The 15,196-nt window shown below is 35.0% G+C and overlaps 1 protein-coding gene across 2 annotated transcripts in view; it reads left to right on the forward strand.

Annotated features, from left to right (window-relative positions):
- Nucleotides 1-15,196, forward strand: part of SMC4 (structural maintenance of chromosomes 4) — a 34,698-nt gene that overhangs the window by 12,236 nt on the left and 7,266 nt on the right. For both annotated transcript variants that reach the window (XM_049710501.1, XM_004281853.4), the window contains exons 7-17: nucleotides 168-295; nucleotides 767-907; nucleotides 1,564-1,714; nucleotides 3,461-3,625; nucleotides 5,152-5,385; nucleotides 7,191-7,376; nucleotides 8,326-8,487; nucleotides 10,657-10,882; nucleotides 10,968-11,047; nucleotides 11,884-12,036; nucleotides 13,392-13,518. In XM_049710501.1, coding sequence (XP_049566458.1) covers nucleotides 168-295; nucleotides 767-907; nucleotides 1,564-1,714; nucleotides 3,461-3,625; nucleotides 5,152-5,385; nucleotides 7,191-7,376; nucleotides 8,326-8,487; nucleotides 10,657-10,882; nucleotides 10,968-11,047; nucleotides 11,884-12,036; nucleotides 13,392-13,518 — 1,753 coding nt within the window. The remainder of the gene's footprint in view (nucleotides 1-167; nucleotides 296-766; nucleotides 908-1,563; nucleotides 1,715-3,460; nucleotides 3,626-5,151; nucleotides 5,386-7,190; nucleotides 7,377-8,325; nucleotides 8,488-10,656; nucleotides 10,883-10,967; nucleotides 11,048-11,883; nucleotides 12,037-13,391; nucleotides 13,519-15,196) is intronic.

Here is a 15,196-nt window from a genome sequence, read left to right on the forward strand (position 1 = left end):
GTTTAGTGTTTTAGGTTGAATTTTATATTTTTCTTACTGGCATTTCAGAGGAACATTGTTATATTAATGTAGTTTATATGTTTTTTTATCTAATGTTGGCATATTTTAAATTCAGATTGCTCAAATACACTTCATGTGAACAATCTCTACACTTTTAACTTTTGTAGTTAAACAGAGTTAAGATGGTGGAAAAGGAAAAGGATGCCTTAGAAGGAGAGAAAAACATAGCCATTGAATTTCTTACCTTGGAAAATGAAATATTTAGAAAAAAGAATCATGTTTGTCAATATTACATGTAAGTACCTTAATTTATCAATTTTTGTATTAGTTTCTGGCAGTAAGTCTAAGCCCTTCTCTTTTCCCATATTAGAGAAATGTGAAGACTGAAGTTAAAAAAATTCTAAAAGTTGCTTTATGTGATGAATTCATTAAATTAGGGTTGTTTACCATAGTATCGAAGTTGACTTTTAAGTATCCTACTTTAAGTTGGGAGGTGGATTCACAAGTATTACTATGCTTAATAGTTTTACATATACATTCTTTTGAATTCATATAATAGCAGATCTAATTTTGTTTATGTGGAGCCTATTTTTATTCCTAATTCTAGCCTTGACCCTAGGTTGGTTCCCCCTTCCCTGTCAGTAATCCTAGGTAATTGTTAATTGACTGTGGTTAAGAATACTTTAGAAACAGCTGATTTTACTAAAATAGAGAATTTTAGAAATGGTATTTTAGGATCTCTGATATCTTTTTTTCCTCTCTCTAGTTATGATCTGCAGAAACGAATTGCTGAAATGGAGACTCAAAAGGAAAAAATTCATGAAGATACCAAAGAAATTAATGAGAAGAGCAATATACTGTCAAACGAAATGAAAGCTAAGAATAAAGATGTAAAAGATATAGAGAAGTAATAATCTTTTGGAAAGTACTAAAAGTATTTAGATTATTACATTTTATTGCATGTATGTGTGTGTGTCTGTATATAAACTTACTGCCAGCACATGCGTGTAATACATTTGCCAGCATATAAAATGGTCTCCTTTTGCAAACAAAAAATTTAATTGACTTACATCTAGTTGATGATGATTATCACAGATTTGACTGCCCAACACTGGTCTTAAAATAATGCAGGCTGCTACCCCCTAGTGGCAGAACATAATAACACAAAACATCGTAGCAAACAAGCATTTAACTTGACAGGTTAGTTGTCTTAAAGTTTTCTCATTACCTTTCTCATATCAGTCTTCAATGACACCAATATCCCTTACCTATGCAGTTTTCTCTTTTATTCTTTAAAATGAGTTTTGCTTATTTTTTATGGTCAAATTTTTCTATACCTAGACATCATAGTGATTATTTCCAATCCAGCTTAGAAGGACAAAATAACTCCTATAGTCACACATTTTAACAGCTCCTTCAAATATGGGTGGAGGAGAGGGTCAGCTTGAAACAGGATCCTACCTTATAAGAACTTGGATACATTTATAACCAGGCAAGGTATATAAGGTGGCTTTAAAATATCAGAATATCCAAAATAGTGACTGAATTTTCTTACTTTGCTAGGAAGCTGAACAAAATTACAAAATTTATTGAGGAGAACAAAGAAAAATTTACAAAACTAGATTTAGAAGATGTTCAAGTTAGGGAAAAATTAAAGCATGCTACAAGTAAAGCCAGAAAACTGGAAAAACAACTTCAAAAAGATAAAGAAAAGGTAAGTTATAGGGGAGAGATTCTTAAAATTTCAGGTCTGAATATCACATGTAGTTTTTATTATTTTTCATGAATGTTCTTGGCCCATACTACCTAAGAGAATGAGTTGGGATTCTGAATGTTTAGTGTTTCAGGATTTATCTCAACCTGATTTTTCCCCAAAGGGAAATCCTGTATCCATTGACTTTGAGTTTTAGAGCTTATGTTTCTGATATACATTGTTGGCAAAATATTTACCAAATCAGCAATTCTATTTTGGTGACAATAATTTTCTTCTTCCTAGAGTGTATGATTTAAAGAGATGTTTTTGGCTACATATCATAGATTTTTAAAAATGGTACCTTTGTCTGCAGAAATCAAGTTAAGAGTATCAGCAGTTTTCCCTTAAAAGGGAGGGAAGGGGAAGTTCATAATTTACAGCAAGTGGTTGATTAGCTAGACTGAGGTTTCAAAAAAAGAAAGATGAGGTTTAGACCAGAATGCCTAACTTGCTAGGAGCCAGACTAATAAATCAATTAATTTGGGGTGTTTCAAACTATATTCATAGTTTAATCAGATATTAATAGATGAGACACATAAAGCCTCTCCCCTCAAAAAAGTTTTGTACCGGGCTTCCCTGGTGGCGCAGTGGTTGAGAATCCGCCTGCCAGTGCAGGGGACACGGGTTCGAGCCCTGGTCCGGGAAGATCCCACATGCCGTGGAATAACTAAGCCCGTGTGCCACAGCTACTGAGCCCGTGCTCTAGAGCCCGTGAGCCACAACTACTGAGCCCACGTGCTGCAACTACTGAAGCCCACGCGCCTAGAGCCCGTGCTCTGCAACAAGAGAAGCCACTGCAATGAGAAGCCTGCGCACCACAACGAAGAGTAGCCCCCCCGATCGCCACAACTAGAGAAAGCGCACGTGCAGCAACGAAGACCCAACGCAGCCAAAAATAAAATAAATTTATTAAAAAAAAAAAAGTTTTGTACCATATAATTACATGGTAATTATAAGACAGGCTCTGCTTCAACTTGTAAGCATTTTCTGAATGCATTTGTTCACAAAATGCTTTATGCTCAGTACAGTAACACATCTATGTGAATCAGTGTTTGAGGGACACCATTTTGGGAAATGTTTAATTTCTCTGTTAATAGATAATCAGAATAAACAAAATAGCATGGATTTGATAGAAACCCCTGAACTGGGCAGATTAAGCCAAATGTAACTGTAGTAGAGATAATTAGCCTTTAGGAATCAACTGTGGAAAAGTGATAACTACTGGAAGGTATTAATGGAATAAAATATTAGTCCTATGTGGTGACTCTGGAAGGGTAAAGTTAGGAAAGATCTTAAGATTTGAGGGAAACTAGGTGTGTATGGGTAATTTGTGGTAAGTTGTAATGTACTTTGAAGGGGTACTTCAGGGAATTCCGTGTACTCAGACCATATTCATAGGTGAAGAAGGATAATTACAGCCTAAAGTTGGAGCAGAAGGAAGATCTGCTCAGCGAGGAAGAATTGTTCTCCATAAGGAATCAGGAATTCGTAGAATTAGTTTTACCATTAGACTGAGAGAACATAGAAATTGCAGCAGATGATTAAGGAAGTACTTGCTAAAACTAGCTGCTTTAAACTTAATTACAGTGAAAACCGCAAAGATCTAGAAGATCCTGAGAAATGCTTTTAAATAAGCCAAATATTGATGGTGTTGGATAGCCTAAAGGTACATGCTTCTAGTAACTTTAATTTGTTTTATAATCTTAGGTTGAAGAATTTAAAAGTATACCTGCCAAGAGTGAGAATATCATAACTGAGACAACAACTAGAAATAATGCCCTTGAGAAAGAAAAAGAAAAAGAAGAAAAAAAATTAAAGGAAGTTATGGATAGCCTTAAACAGGAAACACAAGGGCTTCAGAAAGAAAAAGAAGTAAGATTTCTTTATCAGTTGGCATATATTTTGGTGCCTTTTTTTCTGTTAATCTTGAAGATTGTTTTTATAGTAATATTAAGAAATGAACTGTTAGAAGAAAAAGTTTGGACTTTTAATATCTACCATTCCTAAAGATGGTTAGCCTAGACTCTTTCCCTTTTTTGTTGTTTGCTTTCTCGTTTTAAAAAAAAAGTTAACGAGAACTTATAGTGGTAGAAGAAAATACTCATCAAATACTTTGTTTTATGTGCAGTTCTTTGTTACACATTGACTTCATCATCAAATTTTCTTTTTCATCTTCTCTTAAATTATTTTCTTGGTAATTTATTGGTTACTACCTATAAATGCTTGGGACCACACTAACCGTAGATGACATCTCCTTTCTTTGCTTCTGTAGCTCTTCTGTAATAGTTTTAACCATGGCTCATGTGTCAGTTCTTGGCTCAAATCCTAGGTCAATCCCTTATTATCTCTGAACTCAGGTTATGTCTCCAAGTTATCTTCCTCAAAATGCGGAAGAAAATATTACCCATCTTGTGAATCTTTGTGAAAATAAAACGTGTGTTTACTTATATAAAGTGCCTAGAAAGTAAGGAATTAATAAATATTAGCTACTACATTATGTTAGCACTTCCCTAAAGCAAGAGTGTGAGATTGTCTCATTGATATGTCTTGTCTCCCCAGCAAGAGTATAAGCACAGAGTTTAGCTATCTTTGTTTATGTTCACCACAGCCTTTTAGACAACACTGAGCATGTTAAATAGATATTTAATAGATGACAGTAATTGAGTTGAATTGACTTAACGTTACTTAAGTCAGTTACATAAGACCTTTGTTAATTATACCTCCATGAAGTGTTTTGGAGTTTCTTTATGGACTAAATTGATTCTGTTTTGAAATATGGGCATGTTCTAATATCATACTATATTACTGGGCCAATGCTTTGTATGTGAAATAAAAGGGTTAGGCTTTTGTAAGGGCTTTTCTTATTCCATTATTCTAATAAGTAGGTCCTTTCTACACAGTCAACTACAGTAGTCCAAAATTTCTACTCACTCATCAAATTATGACTTGTGTTGGGGATTACCTCACCTTACCTCTAAAACTTAAAAAGATTTCCAACATAAATATACTTGAGGAAACTTTCTGCTGAGTAGTCCTTACACCTTACCATTTTAGGTAAGGTAATGTGGAAAGACCGTGGAATCTAGATTTCAGATCCACATTTTTGTTCTCTTTCAACCACTCCTTCTTTGTCATTTTAATCTCTAAATTGAGATATTAGATATTAGTATGGTATCTCCCTTGTTAAGCTCTTGTGAAATCAGTTGGGAAAAGACTGTATACCATGAACATTCACAACTAGGCAAAAACTGTTAGTCCATTCCACTTGTGAGATTTATTTCTGTATATTGTGCTTGTAGAATCTATTAAGTTAAATTCAAAATGAATGGTTTCCATTTCAGTTTAGGTTTGAAAACACATAAATTTCGGATTTAATGGGGTCTATCATATTTTAACAGAGTCGAGAGAAAGAACTTATGGATTTCAGCAAATCAGTAAATGAAGCACGTTCAAAGATGGATGTAGCCCAATCAGAACTTGATATCTATCTCAGTCGTCATAATACCGCAGTGTCTCAATTAAGTAAGGCCAATGAAGCTCTAATGGCAGCTTCTGAGACTCTCAAAGAAAGGAAAGCTGCAATTGGAGATATACAGGCAAAACTCCCTCAAATTGAACATGAACTAAAGGAGGTAAATCTTCTATTGTATTTCATCTGAACATTGTTTATGAACCCTAGTTTTATTTATTTTTATATTTACATATCTTTTTTTAAATCTCAACATCTTTTTTTTTTTTTTTTTTTGGCTGCGCTGAGTCTTCGTTGCTGCGCACAGGCCTTCTCTAGTTGCTGCGAATGGGGGCTCCTCTACGTTGCGGTGCGCGGGCTTCTCATTGCGGTGGCTTCTCTTGTTGCGGAGCACGGACTCTAGGCGCGTGGGCTTCAGTAGTTGTGGTGCACGGGCTTAGTTGCTCCATGGCATGTGGGATCTTCCCTGACCAGGGCTCGAACCCGTGTCCCCTGCATTAGCAGGCGGAGTCTTAACCACTGTGCCACCAGGGAAGTCCTGATCTCAACATCTTAAGTGACTGGTACATAGATATTTTTGTTGTTATTGTTTAGTGTAATCTTTCCAAAAAGAATGGGGTTAATATTTCAGTATTCTATCTGATACGAATCGAGACTATCAAGAAGCTGCGTTCTCCCTTCAAGTGTCAAACAGCAAATAATATCACTGCTGCCACCATTATTTACCATTATAAAAATTTAAACAGAAGAAAGTTTTTTGTTTCCCTAAATCTAAGTGTAGACAACTTCGGCGATGGTAAAGGAAAATCACAAATAAGTGTAAGTGTGTGTGTGAACAAATATGCAAGTCAACTATCTTAGTGTATTTTTTTCTGTTTTTGAATTTATGAATGTAGTTTTCTTTGTTGGGACTGCAAGTTGTTAAACTAATCAAGACATCTGGCTTATTAGCTCATCTACGTCCTCTGCTATCCTTGAGTGAATTAGACATCTAAGGAATTTCATAACTTTAATCTCAAAAGCATCATTAGGCAAGATGGCAATAGAAAATGCTGCTTGGAGAGAAATTACACTGAAAATGAAGTCTTTTTCATTTTAGTAAATGCACGCCTCTTGGTCATCAGAGAACTTAATGGCCGTATAGAATTTAAATGTAAACTTAAGTTATATTCAGTGACTACATCTATCTTCCTCATGATTCAGTTTATTTTTGGATAAATTACATCTGTAACTTGAGCTTTTATCAGTACTTTAAACCAGTATGACTGGTAATAGAGGTAATAATTTAAAGCCAGGAAGTGAAGGAGAATGTCAGAAAAATGGCTGCACTAACTTGGAGATTGAGAAACTGAGAATTAGGCTTTTTGTGTGCATGTGTGTGGTTCCTCTTCTTGGCAGCCTGACGTTTTTGTTTAGCAATAGTAGTGTTCACTCATCATGCTCTCCTTCATTTCAGAGCTATGCTTTTTTTCTTTGTTTTCCTTTATTTAATTAGATATAATAATATATGCTATATAATACTATATAATAAATCTCCTTTTATTTAAAAAGCAAGGCACAGTGTAATCATAGCCCTGCCCGGTCACCCATAACTAGAGTCCTGTATTGAGGTCTGTTTTTGATTAGTGTAAGAATATAAGAATTAGGACACATTTATGCCTAACTGTGTGGTGCCAAACTGGGATTTCCACAACCCTAACTCCTCTAGCTCTAGCAGTTAGTGCACTGCTCCTAGGTCTATATTGTGTTTATATTCCTTATTATTGACCCAGATAATTTATGCCCCCTTTAAAACAGAAAACCCATCCATATTTTTCAAAATCAAACCAACAGTTGCAATGTGACAGCTTAGTCCTGGTTCAAGTGTTGATTATTGGCCTTTCCTTCTTTTTTTAGGTATTACAACTAATTCTATACTGTGATAGGGTGTAACCTTCTGGGATTCATTTTCTTTATTTTCACCTTTAGAAAGAAAAACAACTTCAAAAACTTACACAAGAAGAAATAAATTTCAAAAGTTTGGTTCGTGATCTTTTCCAAAAAGTTGAAGAAGCTAAGAGTTCCTTAGCAATGAATCGAAGTAGGGGGAAAGTCCTTGATGCAATAATTCAAGAAAAAAAATCTGGCAGAATTCCAGGAATATATGGAAGATTGGTAAAGTAAATTTATTTGTAAATGACTACATTTTTCTCAGATGTTATAATTTTCTTACCTTGACTTAACTGTATATTAAGTGTCTCTGTACATAAAATAACATTTACTTTTGTTTCTTTTAAAGGACATTCATTTTTAAACATTTTGCTCTTACACTCAGGCATGATAAAATTCTTTGTGGTATGTATTTGTTCGTGTTACAGATAGTTTTGGGTTTTTTTTTTTAATTTTGTATAATTATAGTCATTTTAAGAAAGTGATCCAACTCTAGTGATAAACTTAACAAACTCCTTTTTTTCTTTTTTTAAAAAAATAAGAACTTGATAAATTATATTCTGGGTTTTATACCATTATACTAAAGGTTGTGGCTAGAGTTTAGGAAAATCAACAAGGAATGATGTCAAAACCCAAGGCTAGGGATAGTGGGTACCTGAAGCCTGAGCTGAGCCTGAAGAAGGAAGGGAGCTGTGGCCAGCTAGAAGGTGGCTGGAAGGAAATGGGGATAGCTTATGTATTAATAGACTGAGAAGCAGATTTACATAATCTTAAATGGCTTTGAATAATTCAGAGTTTTATTATTCTATAAGTTATTTTGCTTATAATACTTTTAGGTTTCAAATTTTGACACTATACATTTTTATTTACATGCAGTGAAAACAGTTCTCTCATTTTGTGCTCATTAAAAATTCAAACTCTGTATATCCATAAGTTTTTTTTTTTAAGGTAGATTAAAAATTCTAGTAGTGATTGCCTTTGCAGAAGAGAAAGGTTGAATGTGAGGAACACTTAAATTTTTCACTGTTGTACCCTTTTTGTACTGTTTAAAACCATACGTAGGTATAGTTCAGTTAAACACAACTTGAAAAATCTATATGAATTACTAATAAAATGATCCTGTGCCTAATTCCTTGCTGATTGTGCATTGATTTTTCCCCCCCTTCTCTATTAGGGGGACTTAGGAGCAATTGATGAAAAGTATGATATTGCTATTTCATCCTGTTGTCATGCATTAGACTACATTGTTGTTGATTCTATCGATACGGCCCAAGAATGTGTAAACTTCCTTAAAAGACAAAATATTGGAGTTGCAACCTTTATAGGTTTGGATAAGGTGGGTATTCCTAAACTACCTGTAATTTAGTTTTTAAGTGCCAAGTGTTTTTTGATTTTGAATCCTAGCTTTTTTTTCATAGTTATTTAAGTGAACACCTGATAGGTTTTGAGGATTATATTAGGTTCTGGGGTTACATGGTTGTGAAAAAAAATCCTCTACTGCCTCCCCTAAAGGAATATATATTCCAATGTTACAGTGATTGGTAGTTTGCATTTCTAACTTCCATCGTCAATAACTACTTTAAAAAAAAAAAAAAGTAAAAGAAACACTTACTGAGATACAATTCACAACCATAAAATTCATTATTTTAAAATACGTAGTTCAGCAGGTTTTAGTACATTCACATGGTCTGGATTGTTCAATCATGACCACTGTCTAATTCCACAATATTTTCATCACCCCAAAAGAGGAACCCCATACACATTAGGAGTCACTACCCCTATTCTCTCACCCCTCCATCCCCCTGCAACCTTTAATCTACTTTTTGTCTCTAGATTTACATATTATGGACATTTTGTATAAATGAAATCATATAATATGTAGCCTTTTGTGTATGGCTTCTTTAACTTACTTTTCGAAGGTCATCCATGTTGAGACTTCCCTGGCGGTCCAGTGGTTAAGACTCCACACTTCCACTGTGGGGTGCGTGTTCAGTCCCTGGTCAGGGAACTAAGATCCTGCACGCCGCATGGTGTGGCAAAAAATAAATAAATAAATTCCCTCTCTTCTCTTTGCAGGGGGTGGGGCTAATACATGTGTATCAGCACTTCATTCCTTTTTACTGCCAAATGATATTCCATTATATGATGTAGCACAGTTTGTTTATTCATCAATTGATGGACATTTGGGTTGTTTCCATGTTTTGGGTATTATGGTTAATGCTGCCATGAACATTCCTGTACACAGGTTTTTGTACGACATCTTTTCATGTGCTTATTTATTGGCCATTTGTTTATCTTTGGAGAAAAATCTGTTCACATTCTTTGCCCATTTGTTAATTGGTTTGTCTTACTGTTGAGTTGTAAGAATTCTTTATATATTCTGGATACAAGTCTCTTGTCAGGTATGTAATTTGCAAATGTTTTCTCCCATTCTGTGGGCTCTCTTTTCACATTCTTGATGGTGTCCTCTGAAGCAAAAAATTTAGATAGAAGTCCAGTTTATTTTTAGTTCCTTGTATTTTGGGTGTCATATCTAAGAAACGACTGTGTAATCCAATGGCAGGGTGATTTACCTCTGTTTTCTAAGAGTTTTACAGCTTTAGGTTCTAAATTTAATTTTTTAATCCATATTAAGTTAATTTTATAATACAGTGTAAAGTAGGGGTCCAACTCTACTCTTTTGGATATCAGGTTGTTCCAGCACCATTTGTATTCTTTCCCTGTTGAATTTTCTTGGCACCCTTATCAAAAATCAACCGATCATAAATGTAAGGGTTTATTTCTGGACTCTTCATTTATCTGTGTCTGTCCTTACACTGATACCACACTGTCTTGATTACTGTAGCTTTGTAGTAAGCTTTAAAATCAGGAGTCCTTTCATTTTGTTCTTTAATATCAAGAGTGTCCTGGGGTTTTTGTTTTGTTTTTAGTATATTGTAAATGGAATTTTCTTAATCTCATTTTCAGATTATTCATTGCTAGTGTATAGAAATACAATTAATTTCTGCATATTGATCTTGTATTCTGCAACTTTGCTGAATTCATGTTAGTTCTAATAGTTTTTTAATGTATGAATTCCTCGGGATTTTAATACGTATAAGATCATGTCATCTGTGAATAGAGATAGTTTTACAATAACTTCTTTTTTAAAATAACAGTAGAGTAGGGCTTCCCTGGTGGCGCAGTGGTTGAGAGTCCGCCTGCCGATGCAGGGGACACGGGTTCGTGCCCCGGTCCGGGAAGATCCCACATGCTGCAGAGCGGCTGGGCCCGTGAGCCATGGCCGCTGAGCCTGCGCGTCTGGAGCCTGTGCTCCGCAAAGGGAGAGGCCACAACAGTGAGAGGCCCGCGTACGGCAAAAAAACAGTAAAGTAATACTCAATTATGTAGATACTCAGAACTTTGTATACATGTCCTTATGTTTAATACATGTGTATTACTTCTATAAATTATACCTAACAGAAATGATCTTTATATATATATTATTTTTCTTTTTTATGTTTAGATGGCAGTGTGGGCAAAGAAAATGACCAAAATTCAAACTCCTGAAAATACTCCTCGATTATTTGATTTAGTAAAAGTAAAAGATGAGGAAATTCGCCAAGCTTTTTACTTTGCCTTACGGGATACCTTAGTAGCTGACAACTTAGATCAAGCCACAAGAGTAGCATATCGGAAAGATAGAAGATGGAGAGTGGTAACATTACAGGGGCAAATCATAGAACAGTCAGGTAATGTTTTTTTTCTCTGCCATTGAGTTTATTTAATCTTGTTGGGGGAGACATCTAAGTCTGACTTCTCTCCTCTGTTCTCCAGGTACAATGACTGGTGGTGGAAGCAAAGTAATGAAAGGAAGGATGGGTTCATCAGTTGTTGTTGAAATCCCAGAAGAAGAGGTCAGCATGTACAAAATTACGGTCAAGACATTTTTGTTAAAGCAGCTTTACTGATAAGTAACATACTGTAAAATTCTGCTATTTTAAATGTACTGTAATCAAATTTTCAATTAACAGATTGAATTTTCTCTAAATGACTAGTATATAAGCTGTGGGATTTTATATGAAACTTGTTAAAGTTTTAAAAGTAAATTTAAAAATATATGCTCGACATATATATCTTTCTCTGTTATGACATTTGGATCATATCATAATTTATTTAACCATTTACTTACTGTTTGACATTTGTTTCTTCACATAGTTACTGATGTATAATTATCTTTTCTATTTTGACATAATTCTTTAAGTTGTAAATATAGCAAAGACTTCTGATACATGTTTCCAAATTTTGTATGTCCAGAAGTATAAGAGGAATGTCAAAATGCTCAGGAAATACTGCTCTGTTCCATTATTACCCTCGGAACACTATACTTTTTTCTTCCTTAAAAATATGTACTTAGATATCCTGGATACCTAACTTTTTCTGAAGAGGTGTGGCTTGATTTTTTTTCATATTTTGAAATAGTTTCTATTTTTCCACTTAAATATTTGTGTAGTATACCTTCATTGTAATAGTAGTTGACTATACAACACTTAAAATTGTCTTTTCATCTGATTCTATGATGCGGAAATTAGTTGACCATCTCCTAAGCTTTAGGTTTTGGAATTGGATCTGGGTTGTTTGCTTTGTTTCTAGTCTTTAAGATCAGAAGTTTGGGTTTTCTTCATTCATAAATTGCTGTTAATCTGAAATGACTCTTGGAATAAACTTATTTCACTGGTATTCTTCTTTGTAGGTAAATAAAATGGAATCACAGTTGCAGAGAGACTCTCAAAAAGCAGTGCAAATTCAGGAACAGAAAGTACAACTGGAAGAAGCAGTAGTTAAGTTAAGGCATAGTGAACGAGAAATGAGGAATACACTAGAAAAGTTTACTGCAAGCATCCAGGTACTTTTTTAATCAATATTAGCTGAAACTATTGGAATTCAACAGCAATTTGGCAGAAGCATTTTGCTGTTTGCTTATAATTTTAAAATATAAGGGGGGAGGAGGAGGCCGAGTCTCTAGGTGTAAGGCGCATCTGTTGGTTTTGTTTCCCCGAGTACTAATGGATAAACGCCCTGTCACAGTGTTTGCTCCAGCCACAGCTATTTCTGGTTTCCATTTGTACTCCATGAAAATGTGTCTTCCCTTAGCAACTATGTGACCCTTTATTTCATTCTCTTCTCAAAGTGAAATGTTTTCTTAATTATGAAAAAGCAATACATGCCCAGTCTCTTTTAAAAAACAAAATCAGAAAACAGTTTTTAGGAAATACTCAAAAGATTATCACCTTAAATTTTTATGTATGTCTTTCAACTTTTAGTGTGTCTAGTTTGCATGTATGTGTTTATGTATATGGTAGATATTGATATACATATTAAATTTGCATATGAATTTTTAATGAGTCTTATTAACTTTTCTTCACTTATTAATTACGATTTTCTTTCCAAGCCAATGTACATTTACTTTGTGTGCAATTGTATTGGCATATTTTGTTCGTATCACGATTTGATAAATATTTTTCTGTGTTGACTATGTACACTGCTGTGTTTTAAATATCCTTCTTAGGCAGACCTTAATACACTCATCCAATTATTTCCTTAGGTTAGAGTTCTAAAACTATAATTATTACCCAGTATGTGTACAGTGTTGTTTTTGGGTTTTTTGGGGGGTATTTTTGCGGTACGCGGGCCTCTCACTGCTGTGGCCTCTCCCGTTGCGGAACACAGGCTCCGGACGCGCAGGCTCAGCGGCCATGGCTCACGGGCCCCGCCGCTTTGCGGCATGTGGGATCTTCCCGGACCGGGGCACGACCCTGTGTCGCCTGCATCGGCAGGCAGACTCTCAACCACTGTGCCACCAGGGAAGCCCTGTACAGTGTTTTAAGCGTTTGTTGCATAATGCCAAATTGTTCTCTTTTAAAAAGACGGTTCTAATTCATTTACTAATAGTAGCATATGCAAATAATTTTTCCAAGTCTTTGAACACTAGGTACTCTTCAGTTTGTTGTAAGTTTGCTAATCTGATATAAATACTAAAAAATAGCATTTTAACTTATCTTCATAATGAGTGTATACATTTCATGCGTTTTGTTGGCCATTTTCGATTTTTATATTAATTGTTCGTGTTTTCTGCCCTTTCTTGTTTTTGTCTTTCTCTTAAAGATTTTAAGTACCTTTTTTTTTAGAATGTTTAAAGCAAATGTTATTGTTAGTAAGTTTAAAATACTAACAGTTTTGAATGTTAAAACATTTCTGTAGCGTTTATCAGAGCAAGAAGAATATTTGAATGTCCAAGTTAAGGAACTTGAAGCTAATGTACTTGCTACAGCCCCTGACCAAAAAAAGCAGAAATTGCTAGAAGAAAATGTTACTGCTTTCAAGACAGGTATGTTGAAGGATATACACTTTTTTTTCCCCCTGTGTGGTCAAAAACAGGTTTGTAATATTTGGAATGTTTAAGATAGCAGTTTGTAGAATAAAAAGCAGATTTCATATATTATAGACAAGTGACCACTCTCTTTTATGGTTTTTGTTTTTATTTCTCAGAAGGTTATAAAGTACTATTAAGTACTTCATTTGACAGATAAGAAAACTGAGGCACAGAATGGTTTATACAATTTGCCCAAGGTCGCATAGCATATGGTGGTGGTATAGGAATTCAGGAACAAGGCAGTCTGATTCTGATACCCATGCTTTTAATTTTATATTTTGTATACTTTGGCCCAGTCTTCCTAAGGACCCTTCAAGATAGTAGTTATTTTGTTTGAGAGCTTAGAGAAAACACATTTTTCCTTCCAGAACTTTTTCTACTTGTATATAAACATATAAGTGGTCTTCCAAAAGCTTTCAGCAAGAAAGGGAATTAGTTCATAGGCTCATAGTCAGAATTGACTTTGACATTAAAATCCTCTGATCATGCACTTGAGCAGCCCTGCTTCTATTTCCATGTTGGCTTCAATTAAACATAGGTAGATGTGCATCTTATTGCACGAGGAGGTAATGGTGAGTTACACAGTATCTTAGGGACACCAACAAACACAGTGAGCCTTCATCATGTCCTCAAGACCCTTGTTACAGTCTGGTTCATGAGCAAAGGAAGGCAAATACTGATTGTTCATCTGAAAGAACTAGATGGACTGGAATTGGAGCAATTATCCAAATGTTCAAAAAATGAGGTCGAGTTTTCTTCCCAAAGAAAAAGAGGTAAAAAGATTGTAAGCAGACAGATGTCCACTGGGCATATTGAATATTAATATATAGCTGTATTAATTTTTTTATTTTTGTGGTCATATTTATCTACGTTTTTAATATTGAGGCATTCACTCAGATAGCATCTGCTACTGGCCAAGCTTTGTTTTAGGTGCTGTTGATCAAGCAGTGAACAAAATAAAGTCCCTCTTTTCAAGGAACTCACACTTAAAAGATGGGGAAGATAATAAATACATTGCATACTGTATCAGGTGGTGCTAGGTGATAAAAGTAAAACCAGGAAAACAGGATGGGATGGGGATTCAGATAGACACAGTGGTTATACAGGCCACTGCCAGAGATACTTGAGCAGAGACCCAGTGGAAGTATGAGTGGACATGTGGATATTTGGGAGAAGAACATTTCAGGAAGAATATAGAGGAGTAAGTAGAGGCCCTGGGGCAGGAAGGACTATGCCAGAAGTTTCTAGGAACACTAGGAAGCCAGAGTGGCTAGAGTTAAACGATGGAAGAATCCAGATAATGTAGAGCCTTATAAGCCCTGCCTCCATGTGAAATTAAAAGCCATTGGAAAGTCATATACAGGGAAGTGATATAATCTGACAGGACTCTTTTTTCCTTGCATTTATTTTGGGTATATATTTTGTCCTTGGAGACACAGGGACTTCACCCTACTCCTCCTTCCCGAGAATACCTACAATATTTGTTGTGTTTGCTTTGATGGAACCTAATGGTCAATTAAAACAAAAAATGTGTATCTTTGTCATTTATAGCAGCACTTTCACAGACTACAGGAATCTGTATTCTTGTTTGAAAGGGAATCCTTGACTTCATTAGGAGCCCCATATATATTTC

Source organism: Orcinus orca, chromosome 5 (genome assembly GCF_937001465.1).
Source record: "Orcinus orca chromosome 5, mOrcOrc1.1, whole genome shotgun sequence".
Taxonomy (NCBI): domain Eukaryota; kingdom Metazoa; phylum Chordata; class Mammalia; order Artiodactyla; family Delphinidae; genus Orcinus; species Orcinus orca.